This window comes from Hemiscyllium ocellatum, chromosome 43 (genome assembly GCF_020745735.1).
Source record: "Hemiscyllium ocellatum isolate sHemOce1 chromosome 43, sHemOce1.pat.X.cur, whole genome shotgun sequence".
In the NCBI taxonomy this organism is placed as follows: Eukaryota; Metazoa; Chordata; class Chondrichthyes; order Orectolobiformes; family Hemiscylliidae; genus Hemiscyllium; species Hemiscyllium ocellatum.
The window spans coordinates 29,275,527-29,297,162 of NC_083443.1; the positions used below are offsets into that span (position 1 = coordinate 29,275,527).

At 48.9% G+C, this 21,636-nt stretch overlaps 2 protein-coding genes across 11 annotated transcripts in view; one reads left to right on the forward strand and one right to left on the reverse strand.

The window, feature by feature from the left end:
• Positions 1 to 14,513, reverse strand: part of mcu (mitochondrial calcium uniporter) — a 151,387-nt gene extending 136,874 nt beyond the window's left edge. Inside the window, exon 1 of the mRNA XM_060854257.1 lies at positions 14,240 to 14,513. Coding sequence (XP_060710240.1) covers positions 14,240 to 14,353 — 114 coding nt within the window. The 5' untranslated portion in view covers positions 14,354 to 14,513. The remainder of the gene's footprint in view (positions 1 to 14,239) is intronic.
• Positions 14,514 to 16,696: 2,183 nt separating this feature from the next.
• The window catches only part of micu1 (mitochondrial calcium uptake 1), a 109,614-nt gene continuing 104,674 nt past the window's right edge, over positions 16,697 to 21,636 (forward strand). For 5 of the 10 annotated variants that reach the window (XM_060854250.1, XM_060854246.1, XM_060854256.1 and 2 more), the window contains exon 1: positions 16,697 to 16,802. The gene's annotated coding sequence lies outside the window, so the exon portion shown is untranslated. The other 5 variants (XM_060854247.1, XM_060854253.1, XM_060854255.1 and 2 more) reach the window with 3 other exon arrangements.

The window sequence follows — 21,636 nt, forward strand, 5'->3', positions numbered from 1 at the left end:
GTATTTTTGAATAATTTTGATGAGACAATTTGAAACCAACTTATTTTTAAAATCACTAATGCATCAAATATTTATTTGGTGACTGGCAGACTCCGTTGTTTTATTTGCTCAGATTATTCTGCAGCCTGGGTGCAGCATGCATTAAAAGAACTCCATTTGACTCCATTGGACCAAGTACAATGAAATGAGACTGGCACAATTTGGTGTTTATTGGTCAGCATAGACAGATTCAGCACGGAAACAAACCTGTCGCTCCAACTCATCCAGACATCCTAAATAAATCTAGTCCCAATTGCCAGCACTTGGCCCATATCCCTCTAAACCTCTAAGAGATTGATAAATTCTTGATGTCATAAGGAATTAAGGGCTACGGGGAGAATGCGGGTGAGTGGAGTTGAAATACCCATCAGCCATGATTGAATGGCGGAGTGGACTCAATAGGCCGAATGGCCTCACTTCCACTCCTTTGTCTTATGGTCATAAACCCTTACTATTCATACACCCATCCAGGTGTCTTTTAAATGTTGTAGTTGTACCAGCCTCCACCACTTCCTCTGGCAGCTCATTCTATACATGCACCACCCTCTGTGAAAAAGTTGCCCATACAGTCCTTTTCAAATCTTTCCCCATTCACCCTCAAACTATGATCTCTAGTTCGGGACTTTGCCATCCAAGGGAAAGGGCCTTGTCTGTTTACCGTATCCATGCTCCTCACGATTTTATAAACCTCTATAAAAAGGCTCCCCCCCACCCCCAGCCTCCGATGTGATGGGCCAAAGGGGCCTGATCCACTTGCTGTCCCTGGAGGATCTCAGTGGTTAGGTACTGAGGATGCCGTCAGTAAATAGGAGCCGCAGCCCCAACCCACTCGGCATTAATGACCATGACACAGCAGGTGGTGGATGTGGACAACTGGAAACTAGCTTGGGAGGAACAGGAATTGGCTTTAAGTTGGTCTGATGTAATGAAAATAGAAAGGTATTTTTATCAACCTGTCCAGAGTTATTATTACAAACACTTATACACTTAATGGTAAGTTCCTATGTTGCTGAACAAAGAGACCTTGGAGCGCAGAACCATAGCTTCTTCAAAGTAGAGTCGCAGGTAAATAGGATAGTGAAGGCAGCATTTGGTATGCTTTCTTTTATTGGTCAGAGTATCGAGTACAGGAATTGAGAGGTCATGTTGCGGTTGTATGGGACATTGGTTAGGCCACTTTTGGAATATTGCGTGCAATTCTGGTCTCCTACCTATTGGAAAGATGCTGTGAAACTTGAAAAGGTTCAGAAAAGATTTACAAGATGTTGCCAGGGTTGGAGGATTTGAGCTCTAGGGAGAGGTTGAATAGACTGGGGCTGTTTTCCTTGGAACGTCTGAGGCTGAGGGGTGACCTTATAAGAGATTTATAAAATCATGAGGGGCATGCATAGGGTAAATAGGCAAAGTCTTTTCCCTGGGGTGGGGGAGTCCAGAACTACAGGGCACAGATTTAGGGTGAGAGAGGGGAAAGATATAAAAGAGACCTAAGGGGTAACTTTTCCATACAGAGAGTAGTACGGGTATGGAATGAGCTGCCAGAGGAAGTGGTGGAGGCTGGTACAATTGCAACATTTAAAAGGCATTTGGATGGGTATATGAATAGGATGGGTTTGGAGGGATATGGGCCGGGTGCTGGCAGGTGGGCTAGATTGGGTTGGGATATCTGGTCGGCATGGACGCGTTGGACCGAAGGGTCTGTATCTGTGTTGTACATCTCTATGACTCTATGACACTTGACTGAATGAGGGAGACTGAGTGAGGGGATGGAGAAATTGGCCAACTGATGACTGTTTAAAGGGTCCATCAGTGCAGTTTAACCGTAGCTCAATGGAGTCCAGTTTAAAGTTCACCAGGACAGCCAAAACAAACCCGGTACCCAAGATACTAACTGCTTTTCTGACTTCAGCATCACATCAACATGACCGTGACCATATTTTACTGCCAATCTTGAGTTTATTGTGACAGAGGGAGAATAGGTAGAAACACCTCAAAAGAGGTTAGTGGTCTATCAACAACAACTTTGATTCTCTTTGATGTAGCAAAAAGTTCCACAATGTTACAGGTGAACGTGAGTAAACAAAATCTCACAGCCAAAAGTGATATATTCAGACAGGGTCACATGAGGAGATATATTCAGACTAGGGTTCTTATAAGTGGCAAGATTTGTTGGGGATCCCTGGCTTTCTATGGATAGTTTTAGTAAACCTGTTTAAACATGTTATGACATGTCTGGAGTAGATGGAATTTGAACCCAGACTTGCTGGCCCAGAGGTAGGGACACCACTGCTGCACCACAAGTGGCGTGTTTTAAGGAGTATCTCAAATGTGGAGTGGCTTGTGCAAGGAATTCCAGAGTTTAGGGCTCGGGATCAGAGACAATGGCAAAGAGATGAAAATCAGAGGAAACAATAATCACGGGCTTGACATGGACAGTGTGGTGTCCTGAGTTTGAAGATAGATTGTACTGTAAAAGCGAAGATTGTAAGATGAATTTCTGAGACACACAGCGTATTGAACCACTCAATGACTGAGCAGTGGGCTGTGCCACATAGCAGAGTCTTGACGTGTGAATGTTGATTGGAACCTGTCCAGTGGGAAAGCTGCTTCATATCATTGTGAAGATTGGCTGAATAAAAATGCAAAATGCTTGATGAGTCAACACAGCATAAAAGGAATTAGTATATTTACCTGACAACACCCTTGGGAGTGGCTCTCAAATAGATGACCCACCTGTTCCCTGTGCTCTGCAGATGGAATATTTGGAGCGAGGAGTTGATTATATAAAAACAAAGTCAAATTCTCAATCGAATTGCAACAACCATAGTGACTCAGTGGTTAGCACTGCTACCTCCCAGCACCAGGGTCCCAGGTTCGATCCCAGCCTCAGGTAACTGTGTGGAGTTTGCACATTCTCCCAGCATCTGCATGGATTTCCTCCAGGCGCCCCGGTTTCCTCCCACAGTCACATATGCAGGTCAGGTGAATTGACCATGCTAAATTGCCAATAGTGTTAGGTTCATTAGTCAGAGGGATATGGGTCTGGGTGGGCTACTCTTTGGAGGGGCGGTGTGGACTTGTTGGGCCAAAGGGCCTGTTTCCACACTGTAAGGAATCCAATCTAATAAAACTTAAAATTTTCATTGCGATCTGCTGTGCTTTGTTCAGAGATGATGTCCATCCAGTCACTTAGAGCTGGCCTCTTTTGTTCTCGTTACATTGTTTTTTTTCTCTATTAGAGTCATAGAGATGCACAGCATAGAAGCCGACCCCTAGGTCCAACTCGTCCATGCCAACCAGATATCCCAACCCAATCTAGTCCCACCTGACAGCACCCGGCCCATATCCCTCCAAACCCTTCCTATTCATATACCCATCCAGATGCCTTTTAAATATTGCAATTGTACATGGGATGTCAGCATTGATTGGTATTCCTAGTTACCCTGAACTAAGGGGTTTGTTCGATGATTGAGGTCAGAGAAAAGTCAACTTTTGAGTTTGGAGTCACATGTAGGCCAGACAGGGTAATCACAAATGTTCTTTTTAAGGAAGACCATCTTATTTTAAACTACCACTCATTGATATATTTTCATGGTCACCCTTGCTTTCAATACCAGATGTTATGAATTGAAGTTAAAAGTCAACAGTGGGATTCGAACCTCGGTCCCCACAAGTACCAGTCTGTGCCTCTTGATTACAAGACATTGCAATTACTCCGCCTTCTTCCCCTTGATCGAGAAGACAAGCACAAGTCCATGTGTGAGATGGCCAATAATACCAGGTCTCCATTCCTCCAACACAATCCTGTTGTCACTCAAAGCACGTTGTTAAAATAACCCATTCAAATCACTGCCCTGCAGGAAGGCTCAATCCTGATTTCAATAGTTGTTTAGACAATCTAATTGGAATGTTTATGCACATTTAATTAAAGCTTTATACTGAACAGGATATCAAAGCACATATATCAAAGGAATGTCAATTTATACAAATGATGCCCATAAAATTCATATCTCCTTTAATGGAGTACGTTCACAACCGACAGTTACTCAAAAGGAATACATTCTCCACCACAATAATGAGAAATAACCTGTTATTAGTGTTGCCAGGACGTGTCTTCATGAAACCACACCCTAGCAATCTCAAACACATCTTATTGGGCAACTAAGGTGAAAAATAGCAAGGTCAACTTGAATAAGCACCAAGGCACTCCCCCGGATCAGAGAGGTGAAATAAATCACTGAGATTCATTGAGCAAGGAGGGTTTGCAAGGCAATGTGGGCTTCAGCAGTTTAATCAGCGTCAAATGACACAACAGAATCTAAACCATTCACAATGAGTGCCAGAGTCCTGCAATAAATGGTTGGGAGTGGTCCAATGGGAAGGACTGATGGAGCCCCACATCGCTCTCATGTCATCAGAATCGGTTCGGATTAGCTCAGAGCAGAGTCTGACAGTAAGTTGCCAGACATTGACAACCAGAGATAGCCAGAGACTAGAGAAATCAGAAGGGGGAAGGAAATTACATTGAATTAAATCGTCTAGAACATACAGCTCCTGAAGAACAGGCAAAGCAGATGATTAGCAGTTACCTTCAAGAGAGTGTCATCAAGTTTTTTATAGCACGGAAAAGACCATTCACACCTGTGCCAGTCATCAAGCATCTACTTATTCTAATCCCATTTTCCAGCACTTGGACGGTGGCATATCTTAAGTACCTTGATGTTTCTGCCTCCACTACTCTTTCAGTTAGTGTGTTCTGGAGACCCAACACATTCTGGGTAAAGAAACTTTGCCTCAATTCATGTCAAAACCTTCAGCTCCTTATTGTTAAACTATGCCCCTTGGTTAAGGACCTTTCTACTCAGGGGAGAAGATTCCCTTGATCTATGCTGCTCCTAACTTTGTATGCCTCAACAGGGTGCACCCCACCACCCCCCCTCCAACCCAGCCTTCTCTGCTCCAAGGAGAGCACCCCTAATGAGGCTCTCTTCATAGCTTAATCACTCCAGCCCAAGCAACACTCTGGTGAATCTCCTCTGTGCACTCTCTGCAGCAATCACATTCTATCTATAATGTGGTGACCAGATTTGTACACAGTACATCAGCTGTGGCCTCCCTAACATTATATACAGCTCCATCATAACCTTCCTGCTCTTGTATCCAATGCTTTGACTAATAAAAGCAGATATCCCACATATTTTCTTAACTAGAAAAGATGCCTTGAGGATATTAGGTTAGATTAGATTCCCTACAGTGTGGAAACAGGCCCTTCGGCCCAACCAGTCCATACTGACCCTCCAAAGAGTAACCCACCCAGACGCATTTTCCTCTGACTAATGCACCTAACACTACGGGCAATTTAGCATGGCCAATTCACCTGACCTGCACATCTTTGGACTGTGGGAGCACCCGGAGGAAACCCACACAGACACGGGGAGAATGTGCAAACTCCACAGAGACAGTCGCCCGAGGCTGGAATCGAACCTGGGACCCTGGTGCTGTGAGGCAGGAATGCAAACCTATGAGCCACCCATATGCGTAAGGACAACTCCATCCCTCAACTCAATCTCTTGGAAGCAAACCTGGCCTTCATCCAATGCCCCAAAATCACATTTCTCGATCTTTGCATGTTGGTTTACAACCATCTCATGTTCTGGTCATGCTTCATTTTCACCCCCCAGCTTCAGCACATGCTCTTCAACTTCACAATTCTAGTCATTTGTCTGCACTTCTTCCCAATCCCAGCTGCCCTCCAATACGGTGGAGACACCTTGGCTCTGCCAACATTGCACGAGAATGCTTCCTTCTCTCTGTGAAAACCTTTAATCAGGCCTCTTCCGGAGTCATGACTCCTGACTCGAATCCTGTTCACTGCCAATCCTCTGTTAAGTTCCTTTGGACTTTCATTATGTGATGAAGGTACAACTGCTTTGATGGCCTGGGGTACCATCCACCAGTGGGAAGTTAGCAATCTGAGGAACCGTGGGTGAAATGGCTGGAATGGATACACCTCAGGCCTGAAACTGAGCTTCCTTTTAAATGCAAACTAAGTTGAGTAATGGGCAGTTCAAAATACAAAATCTGTCTGAAATAGGATATTAAAAATATACATCATCCTTCTGCTATAATGCTACTCCTCATGTGTATTAGCGATCAGGTTTATTGTTGATATCAAATGACAAGTGCCAATTTACAAACTAGCCCAGCAAGGGAGATAGGGATTCCTCACTACAAGTACACTACAATGCCAATCCTCTGGATACAACAGCACTTCCAAAAGTTGCTCCCACTGTAACCCCGTTCTGAGGCTTGAAAATTGCCACTTCCCAAGAAATGCAACCACAGCTCGATGTCAGTGCTGGCACTGGGGTTGGAGGCACAGGCAACTGGAATGAAACCTCCATGACAACCATTGCTCCGACACGTGACCCTGGTTTAAAGGATACTGGTCCCTGCAGTGCAACGCTTTGCAAAATCCCATTACAATGAATAGATTTCAAGAGATACTTCAGTGGCTGCAAGGAACTTTGCAAGATCACATGGTTGTGAAATTGGCAATATTAAAAAAAGTCTTCATTCCTTTTACTACTTTTGTCCAGTAAGTCACAAAAACTTATGCTTAAAACCACTTAGTTTTTCTGTCAATGGATTCATCCTGAAATCTGAACAAGTCCTGAAAAGCCACCTCTTCAATGTACTCAATGCCGGCTTTACAAAATCCTCCAATCAAGCTGCTTCACCAAGTCTCCCTTATTGTATTGGAGAGATCGCTGCCCAATCCTTACTTGTCTGCAATGAGAGTGGGGCAATGGTTCTGATCACCTTATGGCGCAAACACCCAAGGCGCTGATAGACTTGACAAATCCCCTTTCCTGAGAGAAACAAAAGGGTTTACCTGGGGCGTTTCAGGTCAGTTTCGGGAAACCAGTTTCATGCAAACAGTAACAAAGCACTTCACTATCCAGTTTCAAAAAGTAAAATGCTACTAAGAGGCAGTCTTAAGATCACTACAACAAAAATGAACCTTCAGTTGCAATTTTCTTTGTTGACCTTAACACCATGTTTGTAGGTTATTGTGTAAGGACATTTTAGCTCAGAAATACACTGTTGTATATTGTTTACATAAATATACCCAACCATTCTGTTTCTCATAACAGACTTTACTAGAAATCTCAAATTCCACTTCCCCAACCTCAAACTCTTGCTCCAAAAAGTAAATGCGCGACAGAATGGAATTAAGGGGAAAAAGCACCATTCCACAAATAAGATGTCGATGAAAGACTCAGACAACCCAATCCCCAAATTTATTAAATTCAAATAATATGCAATTAAAAGCTTAACCCCAACCTGACAATGACCCATCAGCTTTAAAGCAAAATGCAGATCGCAATAGACCTTTCATTTCCACGAATTAAGCAGTCCTGCATTTCGCAATACAGCATAATTGCTTGCAAATTGAAATGTTCATGAAGGATGAAATCATAAAGGGTTTGGCACAATTATTTCAATGATTATTTATAGCTGTGTTATTAATTATGAATACTTGTTTTATTTGTATCATCACATAGCGTCTGTTGCCATGTGACTTTCCATAAACCAATTATCCACCGTTTTACATCGGTATCATCAGGGACCTCCACCCTCAGTTCATGAAGCAGCACACTTGAGCTCGAAATTCATAATTGGGCGATTAAAATAGAACACCTCACCTCTCAAAATGGAGGATCTTACAACCTATCCTCTTTATTCAGAATATCATTGGGAAGATCGCATAAAGCACCCGGACAAGAACAAAGTGGCAGAGTTTAAGATTTTTAAGATTCCCTACAGTGTGGAAACAGGCCATTTGGCCCAACAAGTCCACACCGACCCTCCGAACAGCAACCCTCCCAGACACATCTCCCTCTAACTAATGTACTTAACACTATGGTAAATTTAGCATGGCCAATTCACCTAACCTGCACATCTTTGGATTGTGGGAGGAAACCCACGCAGACACAGAGAGAATGTGCAAACTCCACACAGACAGTCGCCCGAGGCTGGAATCGAACCTGGGTTCCTGGTGCTGTGAGGCTGCAGTGCTAACCACTGAGCCACCGTGCCGCTCTATTAAACTAAAGAGTCTTCTATTAAGATGACGGAAATAAAGGCGCATTCTTTTCCTCTCTGAGGGTCAAAAGACTTTGGAATTCTCTTCCCCAAAAGGCAGCGGAGGCAAGTTAGTGAAGATGTTCAAGGCTGAGTTTTGATCAGCAAGATAGTCAAAGATTTGTTTTTTGCAGGAGGGAGAGAAATGGTGGTGGGAGGCTGAATGCAGACATGAAAGGAATGTTAAGGTCACACGCTGTTCAACTTTGATCTTATTGAATCATAGGACAGGTTCAGGGGACTGAATGACCTCCCATGGAATTCATCATCAGTTTTCATTCCACCTACTGCATGCAGCAGTCTTTACTTTTGAATGATTCAAACAACAAAACTACCTTTTAGCTTAATTATTTCCCTCCAACTCTTCGGAGTTCTTTATCTATCTTAAAGGATTGCAAAAACTCAGTCATTGAATAGGTGCAATACAGAGATTAATAGATTTCTGCAGACTAATGGCTAATACCTGGGATAACATGGTAAGATGGCTTTGAGGAGACTACCAACCATGGTCTTGAACAGCAGGTCAGTATCAAAGGGCTGAACAGCCTACTTCTCTTCCTATTCTCCTAAAACAATTAATCATGTTCAAAGTTCAAGGACAACTCTTCAGAAATACATGCACAAACAGCAATTGTGGCACAAAACTATTGGATATGAAACATTTGAGAGAAATATTAACAATTAAAGATCAGCCAAGCACAATATGGCTATATTATGATGGATGTGCTATTAGGATCATTACCCCATGGTTTTAGTGCTCATTACTCATCTCTGCAACTTTCTCCAGCCAATTTGTTTCTTTAAACCAGTTATTCTCCCAACCTCCCACTTAAGAAAAAGCACAAGAATGGCCCTTCAGATCATTCAACATATTGTGTTTAACTTGAGCTGAAGTATTTGAGAAACAAACTTAACAGACTCAGTCAAATCAGTGGCACATTTGATGCCCCAAGTATATTCCACTCACTTTGAAGGGTGATCTCAATTTCATAGGAAGGAGATTATTAATGTGCATGATGTGTATTGTCTGCAAAGAATTCCCCAACACAACAACTCGCGAATCTTCTTTAAGGCCAAAAGTTTTCTTTCAGCTGCCTGATGGGCAGTGTTTTATAGAACAGAAGAATATGGAAGGATCTGTTAATGGGGTTTGAATAAGTAGGATGGGCAACAAACTTGCACAGACTGAACAGCCTGTTCCTCTGTTGTACTTTCTTAGTCACGGTAACGATCATCGTCAGTGCAAAGTTCCATTTTTAATAATCTTGTCTATATTCCATTCTCACATTGATCTAAGTAGATTCAGCATAGCGCCTGGAAAATGTCTCCTCCTCTTCTCGCCTCAGAGAACTCCTGGCATCTTTTCATTTCTCCAACCACCAGCTGAATACCTATTTTTCTACTTAGCTTATGGGGATGTCACATTGATGGCTCGACCAACATATCTTGCTGTTTCCTGAGTAACATTACAGCAGCTCTGGAGTCACGTGTAGACCAGACCAGGTAAGCATAGCCAATTTTCTTCCATAAGAGACATTAATGAACCAGACGTTTTTACAACATTCAGTAGTGCTTTCATGGTCACCATCGGAATGGCTTTTAATTCCAGATTTTTTATTGAATTCAAATCCCACCCAGAAAGTGCAGTGAAATGTGAAACAAAAATACAAATTGCTCAGCAGGTCTGGCAGCATCTGTGTAGAGTAAGGCAGAGTTAATGGTTTGAGTCTGGTGATTTCATCAGAGCTGATAGCAGGTAAAAAAAAAAGTGGTACTGATGCTAAAGTCAGTGGTTAGGAGAGGAGACGACAGTGTGAGAGACAGAGTGTGAGAGACAGATGAATAAGTGATAATGACAACAGGAGAGAATGGATAGTCTGTGCTGAAAGCAACCTATGTCAATAACATGACCAGGGTATCGGTAAAAAGAAACCATGGAAGGATATAATCAGATTCTTGCATTATTGAACTCTATGCGGAGTCCTAGGCTGCGGGGACCCCAAGCAGAAAATGAGATGCTGTTGATCAAGTTTCACTGAGCCTCACTGGAGCACTGCAGCAGGCCTGAGACAGAGATGTTTGTGTGGAATACAGTGGTGTGTCAAACTTACAGGCAAATGAATGTGACATTTTTACAGTAAAATTCTGAAATAGAAAAAAAAAAGGTCTAATGGTGACCCTGTATACACTACCAATTGTTATACAGACATTTGGATCATTAGTATTTTGCAAGGACACCTGCTATCCTGACTTGGTCAATGTGGTTGACTCTTGAAATAGGCAATAAATGCTGCCTAGCCAGTGATGCCCACCTTTCATCAACTAATCTAAAAATCCTAATAGTTCTTACATCTCCTCCACATTAATCTTACTCAGCATTTTCAAAACCTCTGATACATTGAGAAAAGAGCCTAGATTGTTCAATCTGTTTGGACAGGTATATCACCTCTCAGTTCTGTCCTGTATAATTCTCCTATTGTATCTTCTCCAGTGATTCTATGTCCTTTGGCAGCAACTGTAAAAATATCTTCTGTAATGACTAGACTGTCATTCTTCAGGAGGGGTTTAGGACCTGGGGGAATAGGGCCCTGCCAGGAACCGATGAATACCTGCGTGAGATTGGTTACACTGATGGGTTTGAAAAGCCCTGATGGTCACATCAGCATTTGGAATGTATTCAAGTGCAGATACATTTGGAAAGATGTGGCCCTGATTCAGACAAACATTACGAGGCCTCAGTTAACATCTCATTCAATGCAGAAGCTTGTCGGAGTCAGCACACAACCTGATTTGCTCTTGGATCCTCCTATCCTTCAAAGGAAGCTGCAATCTAAGCAGATCTCAATGCACATTGAGGCCATTCGGCCTATTGTTCCTTACTCTTATCTAAAGTCAACCTCGTGCCTTTTCCCCATATCCCGACACACCATTCCTATCTAAAATACTGTAATCACTCAATGCCCTCAGTCATTGGCAAGTGGTGAAGCAATCAGGGTCAAGTTAGAAAACAAACAGTATTGGACTACAATCTTAAAAAAAATTAAGAGACAATAAGGTCCCATCAAAATATCAAGCTGAAACATTAACTTTTGTTTTTCTGTCCACTTGCTCAGTACTATCTTGAAATTTTATTCAGGACTCAACCCTCTTCAAAACAAATCCTCAAACAGGAGCCACGGAAGATAAAATGAGATGGAGTATTGGCATTCTATTCTTTTAATAAGTTCTTAACTATTTCCCCAATATTAACAAGGAGGACACGTTCCTTCACAGTACAAGATATCCTATGTAAATCAATATCCACTGTACAATAAGTGGCATGTAAATGGGACCTTCTATAAGTCACAATGGACCATACTTTTTAATACAAGTTAGTAGAACTCAACTTTGCATTCCATCAGAGGCAGGAGGCATTTCCAAAATCAGTAAATGGATTATTTATAGTCAACTACACATCAAAAAATGTACAGGAATATGGAGTCAGGCTCTCAGCGAATGGCACAGCTGACTCAAGAAGCCAAATGAACTATTCCTGCTCCCAATTTGCACAATTTCTGAAGCGTCTTAAACAGCTGCTCCTCCATCTTCTCTCAGGACATGAAATCTTGCTCATTATCCTTATAAATATTTTAAGCAATATCATTACATGTTTGTAATGTTGCCTCATGACAGTTTGCCTGTCCTACACATTCATTTTACAATGCTTTATTAATATTTAAGTGAATGTGCATTAGTTGAAGCTGTCAGTTACTGTCTTATTTTCCACTACATAACAGAAATAGCTTGAAAGATGCCCTGCTGGAAGGCAATGAGAACATGGCAGTACACCCAAGTTGTCTTAAAAGAAAACTACAAAATGACGACTACCTTATCTATTTTCCTTATTTAGAATGATTCCTAAAGTATGGTAGGTGCTGCAACTGAATAGGAGTAAATCATAGACTTGTTACAATGCAGGAAGATGCTCAAATGAGCACTAGAAATCAGTGCCAATATTCTCCTGCCTTTTTTCCCTTGCACCCCTAAACTCTGTTTCTATTGAAATAATTTAAAAGTCATTGCACAATGTCCTCAATTGAACCTGTCTCCAAACTACTTCAGGTAGTGACTGGCCTAGCCCGAACAACCTCTTGTGTGAAAAGATTTTTGTCAGACCTCACGTTTGCTTCTTCTGCAAATTACTTTCCATCTCTGCCCACTAGTTCTTGATCCTTTTACAAGCGGGAATAGCTTATCCCTCTCTACTCTACCTAGCTCCCCCATGATTTTGAAAACCTTCCAACAGATCTCCTCTCTGCTGTCTTCTCTCCAAGAGAAACAGTCCCAGCCTCACCAGCAATCATCATGACTGAAGTTTCTCATCTCTGGGACCATTCGTGTAAACATGACTCATCCAATGATAATACCACTATGCCACTGCCTCCCTCAAATATAAACATAATGGTCTTATTACTTCACCAAATTTCCAAGATCAAATATACTACCATTATTTTCACATGCTCACAATGTTTATTTCAACCAAAAGCAAAGCAGCCTCCAAACAGCCCTGCGTTGGCTCTTCAGATGTTTAGTAGAGGCGGCAGAAAACACGTACAAATTGTTAAACGCTGTGGTAATACAGTTTCCATACTCTGAGAATAGCCATACTAGAAACAAGACTCCAAGGATGGTATTTACATCTCTTTTGCCATGAGGTAATTGGAACAAGGGATTTCATGGGAATCTCAGTTTGGAGAACAGTGGGAATGATTGGAGCAGTCAGTTTTTAATTAACATCTAAACACATGCAATGTCTAAATTAATCATCCCAACATGTGACACAAACAGATGCGGGCTGAGCAGCAATGACAGGGGACCAAGTATAACTCATTCACAACTTTGTTCAGGAATCCTTGGACTGGGCAAAAAAATCTGCCAATCATAAAGACACTCAACTGTTCCAGTTGCAGCAACAGCATCCAACATTTTGATACTACTTACATGATAAAAAGCACAGATTGCTCTCCCTTCTCCCAAGGTGTTGCTTTTGTTTAAGGGTATAGTTTCACAAGCAGGGACACCTTGAATCATCTGGGCAATGCAGCAGGTATTTGCAATGCGCATCATTAGCAAGAGGGAACCAAGGAATTTCAGCTTGCAAACTCTGATGCCAAGTAATTTCAATGCTATTCCCTTTGATATTTCTTGCAGCATAACAGCCGTGCATCTTTCAAGTGAACTGTTAGACGGCCCTGCAGCAGTTCTCCTGTCTCCTTCCTGCTTATCGCATGCTTCACCCTCTCCAGCTCCCAGCCCAATAAAGTGAATTCACTTCCTTCCTCCCTCTCTTTATTCAAAGGTTCCTTATTGCTCTTAAAAAAACAGCATCAAAACTTTTCATCACCATTCACCCAGGACCTGCCACATCCTGGGGCACTTTAGCAAAGATCAGGTGCTTTCTGGAGAGTTTCCATCTAGAGTGTGCCGCAGCGAGGAGCTGCCTCCTTGGGAGGGAAGGGGTGCAAATTGACAGACAGTCACCCACTACATCTCTTCCTCATTGTATTCTTGAAGAGTACAAGTCCCAGTGCAGTTCCATCCCCTCCTGACCCAAGGGATGACTGCAGCAGCTTGTCTGTCAGCAGGTAGCCCCAGGGCGGGAGAAGGGAAGCCCAAGAGTGGAAGGGGAAAGACAGGGACACTCTTTAGGGTGCACTGTGGGAGGGGACAGGGAGAGAAAGAGAAATAGGACACAAGGTGGGGGACACCCGAAAGACGAGGGAGGGAATAGGAAATCTCTCTAAAGATGCTGCAATGCTCCAGGTGGAAAACTAACCCCGCCCCCCCAACAGTAGTGGAGGTGGAAAACAAAGACCAAGCCCCCTGAAGTTTGGGGTGGGCACGGGATGGGAAATCCTTCAAGAGGTGCTGGGACATCTTGGAAGGAGGATCACACCACCCCACCCTCCCAAAGTGGGTAAAGAGAGTACTCTTCCACCTCAACCAAGGTGGGCAGAGGGAGACCCGGGATGCTCGGTGGGTGGGAGACAGACCCCTGTCCAGGAAGCTCACTCACCGTCCGCTGCTGCTGCCTGCTGACGCCCAGCCCGCTGAAGCTGCTAGCGGCCGCCGCCGCCGTCCGGGTGCTGCCCAGGGCGGCGGAGAGCAGCGCCCTTGCCGCAGTCGCCATCGCCGACAATGTGGAGCCGTAACCAGCGCCCGGGGAGAAAGGGGAAGAGGGGAGGGGGGAAAAGAGGGAAGGGGAGGGGGGGGGTACTGAAAGGGGAAGGGGTGCCAGGAGGTGGGGGATTACTCCGAGTCCCTCTCGTTCCGCAGCGGCGGACGCGGCTGTGGAAGGACCGGGAGGGCGGGAACCAGGGCGCAACGGCCAATCAGAGTGCGGGGGGCGAGCATTCCAGCTGTCACTCAATCTATTCCACCAATCAGGAGCCGGATCAGGCGCCGGGGCTACTGCCAATCATCTAGCGGCCAGTGCCGATTGGCTCAATGTATCCAACCATTCGCCAATCAGATGCAGCCCCAAGTGGCGACAGTCTGGAACTGCTGAAGGTTGATTCACTTTTTCCCCCATCTCCCCGTTCTGTTACTGTGTTTAATGAGTTTGTTCCTTTTGTAAAATTCAAAAGCACAACAAAAAAATCATGTAGTCTGCTTCCCATACAAACTATTTAACTCCGTCAACCACCTCTTCAGTTACAAGTAGACAAACTGCTTCCCATGTGCAGAGAAACGCCGAGCGTTTACAAACCTTGGTAACCAAACAGCAAATGTCAGTAAAATAAAACAAACTGCGGACGCTGAAGATCTGAAATGAAAATTGCTGGAGAAACTTAGCAGATTTTGTAGTTTGAAAGCAGAAGGATCACTAGAATCGAAACATTAACTCTGCTTTCTCACTACAGATGCTGTAAGACCTGCAGAGTTTCTCCAGTGAGGAACTTTTTTTAGCGATAGCGTCATGGGTGTTTTATCTTTCAGACCATTCACCCATACGATGGGTTCGAACGAATGGTGGCGAATTAGCGAATAATATCCGATCTGTTCCTCTCGACTGTGGAGGTTATCAGATCTGCTGAGTTTGCCAACATTTTCTCTTATCACATCTACTTGTATATGTCGTCGGGCATGGCAGGGATAGCTGTGTTGGAAATCGGCCCATTTATTTCAACATTATATACATTTGCTATTATTCAAAGTTTTCAGTATCCTTCTATTAGTGTTAAATCTTACTTTTTTCTTTTAATTTTAATGAGTTTTTACAAATTCACCCAATTCCTTTTTAGAGGTGGTACTTCCTCATATAAAGTACCTGACGAGGGAGCAGCGCTCCGAAAGCTTGTACTTCCAAATAAACCTGATAACTTGGTGTTGTGTAATTTTTAACTTGCTCTAATTGTCAGACCCTTCTTGTTTGTTTTGAAGATGTCTCAGTCAACATCACGGAAATAGATTGGTCATTATCACCTTGTTCGCCACATTCGCAAATATTGGCGTCGCTCCTTTAAAACCACCCCAGCCCGAAACAGTGTGATTAGATTAGACTTACAGTGTGGAAACAGGCCCTTCGGCCCAACAAGTCCACACCGACCCGCCGAAGCGCAACCCACCTATACCCCTACATTTACCCCTTACCTAACATTACGGGCAATTTAGCTTTGCCAATTCACCTGACCCGCACATCTTTGTGACTGTGGGAGGAAACCGGAGCACCCGGAGGAAACCCACGCAGACACGGGGAGAACGTGCAAACTCCACACAGTCAGTCGCCTGAGTCGGGAATTGAACCCGGGTCTACAGTAGCTGTGAGGCAACAGTGCTAACCACTGTGCCGCCCATTGATTGAATGTCTGTGGCAAGGTGGCAAGGAATAATTGTGACTGCACCTCATAAATAATTGTCTATGAAGCACTTTAGACAAGATATTTACGAAGAGAGAAAATATTAAGGGTCTACGCCAGAAATAATAGCTAACTTTCAAAGATTAACTAACATTTTGTGATTTTCTTGCATTGCAGTATTTTGCCCTAAAGTTAGTTCGTTTCTCAGTCTCATTGAAACCAGGAAGAATAATGAACAATAATTCTATATTTTATAACACTTGAATCATTTAAAAACTGAATATTTGAATGCATTTTAACCCACAGCTGAAATAAAGCAGATGCTGAAGTCATATGCCTGAAGTACTTGGCAGGTCGGACAGCATCTGGGGGAACAGAATTAAGGTTTTTGTAAAGCAGAAAGCTGCGGGTGCTAGAAATTGGAAATAAAAACAGAAAATGCTGAAGATAGTCAGTATGTTTTTAAACAATCTTTGGAAAGAGAATCAGAATTAAGCTTTCAGACCCATGATCTGTCATTATCACAATAATAGTGAGCGAGATCCCATCTGTTGCTGGTCTACCCATGACCTTGCACTCAGGCTCACTTGGAGCCCTGGAGCAATCCAATTCAACTTTCGCTTCCTTGTATCAGTGGGCGGGGTCTGTGTACGGCCTTACGTAATGACGTGAGGAGGGCGTGGCCGACGCAGTGACGGTTGGAGGGAGGCAAGCAGCAACGGTGTCGGTCCGTCCGTCCGTCCTCCCTCCCCACATCACGGACACTGTGGGAGAGGAGAGGTAAGGTAGGGCCGGACGGCCGCTGCCGCCCGCTACATGTCACCTGTTGTTGGGCTGCTCTCTCTCCCCGTCCGGATCCGCCAGTCGGTTGTGGACGGAGTCCGGAGGAACGGGGGTGTGAGTAGGGGGGGGCCGGTCGTCAGGGCAATGGGGGCGGGGCCACTGGTGGAGTTTGGGTAGAGGGGAGGAGTCAGATGTGCGGGCGGTGACTGACAGGGTGAGGGGCACTGACAGGGTGAGGGGCGACTGGGAGGGTGAGGGACACTGACAGGGTGAGGGGTGACTGGGAGGGTGAGGGGCGACTGGTTAGGGTGAGGGGCGACTGGTTAGGGTGAGGGGCACTGACAGGGTGAGGGGTGACTGGTTAGGGTGAGGGGTGACTGGTTAGGGTGAGGGGTGACTGGTTAGGGTGAGGGGCACTGACAGGGTGAGGGGTGACTGGTTAGGGTGAGGGGTGACTGGTTAGGGTGAGGGGCACTGACAGGGTGAGGGGTGACTGGTTAGGGTGAGGGGCGACGGGGAGGGTGAGGGGCACTGACAGGGTGAGGGGCGACGAGGAGGGTGAGGGGCGACGGGGAGGGTGAGGGGCGACGGGGAGGGTGAGGGGCGACTGGTTAGGGTGAGGGGCGACTGGTTAGGGTGAGGGGCACTGACAGGGTGAGGGGTGACTGGTTAGGGTGAGGGGTGACTGGTTAGGGTGAGGGGCACTGACAGGGTGAGGGGTGACTGGTTAGGGTGAGGGGCGACGGGGAGGGTGAGGGGCACTGACAGGGTGAGGGGCGACGAGGAGGGTGAGGGGCGACGGGGAGGGTGAGGGGCGACGGGGAGGGTGAGGGGCGACGGGGAGGGTGAGGGGCGACGGGTTAGGGTGAGGGGCGACTGGTTAGGGTGAGGGGCGACTGGTTAGGGTGAGGGGCGACGGGGAGGGTGAGGGGCGACTGGTTAGGGTGAGGGGCGACGGGGAGGGTGAGGGGTGACTGGTTAGGGTGAGGGGTGACTGGTTAGGGTGAGGGGCACTGACAGGGTGAGGGGCGACGAGGAGGGTGAGGGGCGACGGGGAGGGTGAGGGGCGACGGGGAGGGTGAGGGGCGACTGGTTAGGGTGAGGGGCGACTGGTTAGGGTGAGGGGCGACGGGGAGGGTGAGGGGCGACTGGTTAGGGTGAGGGGCGACTGGTTAGGGTGAGGGGCGACTGGTTAGGGTGAGGGGCGACGGGGAGGGTGAGGGGCGACTGGTTAGGGTGAGGGGCGACGGGGAGGGTGAGGGGTGACTGGTTAGGGTGAGGGGTGACTGGTTAGGGTGAGGGGCACTGACAGGGTGAGGGGCGACGAGGAGGGTGAGGGGCGACGGAGAGGGTGAGGGGCGACGGGGAGGGTGAGGGGCGACTGGTTAGGGTGAGGGGCGACGGGGAGGGTGAGGGGCGACGGGGAGGGTGAGGGGCGACGGGGAGGGTGAGGGGCGACGGGTTAGGGTGAGGGGCGACTGGTTAGGGTGAGGGGCGACTGGTTAGGGTGAGGGGCGACGAGGAGGGTGAGGGGCGACGGAGAGGGTGAGGGGCGACGGGGAGGGTGAGGGGCGACTGGTTAGGGTGAGGGGCGACGGGGAGGGTGAGGGGCGACGGGGAGGGTGAGGGGCGACGGGGAGGGTGAGGGGCGACGGGTTAGGGTGAGGGGCGACTGGTTAGGGTGAGGGGCGACTGGTTAGGGTGAGGGGCGACGAGGAGGGTGAGGGGCGACGGAGAGGGTGAGGGGCGACGGGGAGGGTGAGGGGCGACTGGTTAGGGTGAGGGGCGACTGGTTAGGGTGAGGGGCGACGGGGAGGGTGAGGGGCGACGGGGAGGGTGAGGGGCGACGGGGAGGGTGAGGGGCGACGGGTTAGGGTGAGGGGCGACGGGTTAGGGTGAGGGGCGACTGGTTAGGGTGAGGGGCGACTGGTTAGGGTGAGGGGCGACTGGTTAGGGTGAGGGGCGACGGGGAGGGTGAGGGGCGACTGGTTAGGGTGAGGGGCGACGGGGAGGGTGAGGGGTGACTGGTTAGGGTGAGGGGTGACTGGTTAGGGTGAGGGGCACTGACAGGGTGAGGGGCGACGGGGAGGGTGAGGGGCGACGGGGAGGGTGAGGGGCGACTGGTTAGGGTGAGGGGCGACTGGTTAGGGTGAGGGGCGACTGGTTAGGGTGAGGGGCGACGGGGAGGGTGAGGGGCGACTGGTTAGGGTGAGGGGCGACTGGTTAGGGTGAGGGGCGACTGGTTAGGGTGAGGGGCGACGGGGAGGGTGAGGGGCGACTGGTTAGGGTGAGGGGCGACGGGGAGGGTGAGGGGTGACTGGTTAGGGTGAGGGGTGACTGGTTAGGGTGAGGGGCACTGACAGGGTGAGGGGCGACGAGGAGGGTGAGGGGCGACGGAGAGGGTGAGGGGCGACGGGGAGGGTGAGGGGCGACTGGTTAGGGTGAGGGGCGACTGGTTAGGGTGAGGGGCGACGGGGAGGGTGAGGGGCGACTGGGGAGGGTGAGGGGCGACGGGTTAGGGTGAGGGGCGACGGGTTAGGGTGAGGGGCGACGGGTTAGGGTGAGGGGCGACGGGTTAGGGTGAGGGGCGACGGGTTAGGGTGAGGGGCGACGGGTTAGGGTGAGGGGCGACGGGTTAGGGTGAGGGGCGACGGGTTAGGGTGAGGGGCGACGGGGAGGGTGAGGGGCGACTGGTTAGGGTGAGGGGCGACTGGTTAGGGTGAGGGGCGACGGGGAGGGTGAGGGGCGACGGGGAGGGTGAGGGGCGACGGGTTAGGGTGAGGGGTGACGGGGAGGGTGAGGGGCGACGGGGAGGGTGAGGGGCGACGGGGAGGGTGAGGGGCGACGGGGAGGGTGAGGGGCGACGGGGAGGGTGAGGGGCGACGGGGAGGGTGAGGGGCGACTGGGGAGGGTGAGGGGCGACTGGGGAGGGTGAGGGGCGACGGGTTAGGGTGAGGGGCGACGGGTTAGGGTGAGGGGCACTGACAGGGTGAGGGGCGACGGGGAGGGTGAGGGGTGACGGGGAGGGTGAGGGGCACTGACAGGGTGAGGGGCGACGGGGAGGGTGAGGGGTGACTGGTTAGGGTGAGGGGCACTGACAGGGTGAGGGGCGACGGGGAGGGTGAGGGGTGACGGGGAGGGTGAGGGGCACTGACAGGGTGAGGGGCGACGGGGAGGGTGAGGGGTGACTGGTTAGGGTGAGGGGCGACAGGGAAGGTGAGGGCCACTGACTGTGAGGGGGGACGGGGAGGGTGTGGAGTGGTGGGGACGGGGAGGTGTGGAGTGTTGGGGAGGGTGAAGGGCACAGATGGGTGATGGGCAACGGGGAGGGTGAGGGGCGACGGGGAGATGTGGTGGGAAGGTTGAAGGGCACAGATGGGGTGATGGGCGACTGGGCGGGCGAGGGGTGAGGGTCGACTTGGGGGTTTAAGGGGTGACGGGTGCGGGGTGACGGGGAGGGTGAGCGGTGACTGGTTAAGGTGAGGGGGCACTGACGGTGCGGGGCGTCTGGGAGGGTGAAGGGCACTGACAGGGTGAGGGGGCGACTGGGAGGGGTGTGAGGGTTGACTGGGAAGGGTGAGGAGCACTGACAGGTTGTGGGGTGACGGGGAGGGTGTGGGGCACAGATGGGTTGAGGGGTGACTGGGAGGTTGAGGGTCGACGGGGGAAGGTGAGGGGTGATGGGGAGGGGAGGGGCACTGGGAGGGGGAGGGGTGATGGGGAGGGGAGGGGCACTGGGAGGGTGTGGGGCGATGGGGAGGGTGCAGGGCGATGGGGAGGGTGCAGGGCGACAGGGTGGATGCTGACGAAGAGGGGCGCTGATGGGGCGGGGTGATGGGGACTAAAAGGGGGCGGGGTGATGGTGTGGTGGCGACGGTGAGGGGCCTGGGCGACCGGGAGGGGTGGGGTGACGGGAAGGGGTGGCGCACTGACAGTGTGAGGGGTGTTGGGGAGAGGCGGTGCACTGATGGGGAGGGGCGGGGCACTGACAGTGTGAGGGGTGTCAGGGAGGGGCGGGGTGTCTGGGAGTGGTGGGGCACTGACAGGGGGAGGGGTGATGGGGAGGGGAGGGGCACAGGGGGCGAGGGATGATGGGGAGGGGTGGAGTACTGACAGGGGGCGGGGTGATGGGGAGGGGCAGGTGTCCGGGAGGATGAGTGGCGACAGGGAGGGGCGGGTATCTGGGAGGGGTGTGGCATGGAGGGGAGTGGCACTGACAGGGTGAGGGGTGTCCGGGACGGGAGGGGAGTGGCACTGACAGGGTGAGGGGTGTCCGGGACGGGAGGGGAGTGGCACTGACAGGGTGAGGGGTGTCCGGGAAGGGAGGGGAGTGGCACTGACAGGGTGAGGGGTGTCCGGGACGGGAGGGGAGTGGCACTGACAGGGTGAGGGGTGTCCGGGACGGGAGGGGAGTGGCACTGACAGGGTTAGGGGTGTCTGGGACGGGAGGGGAGTGGCACTGACAGGGTGAGGGGTGGCACTCTGACAGTTTGAGTGGCACTATATGAAGGATTCAGGAGGAGATGCTTCTGGCAGAGTGGTCATGGAATGGCCACTGTCTTTCATAGAGGAAGTGGACCATAGTCTGTCCGGGGCAGCGGGCTAGGAATCTATTGTCTTTCATGCCTTTGTTCTGTTCAAAAATGCGCATTGACTGGGCATCCCATGTTGTACGATTATAGCATGTTATTTTTGCCTGCAGAGGACAGGTCTTTGTGTATAAATTGTGGAAAAATACCTCCTTTAGGATTTTAAGATGTAAGTCATCTGGACCAGGAGACTTATCTACCTTTAGCCCTATTAGTTTGTCTAACACTTCTTTATTGACTAT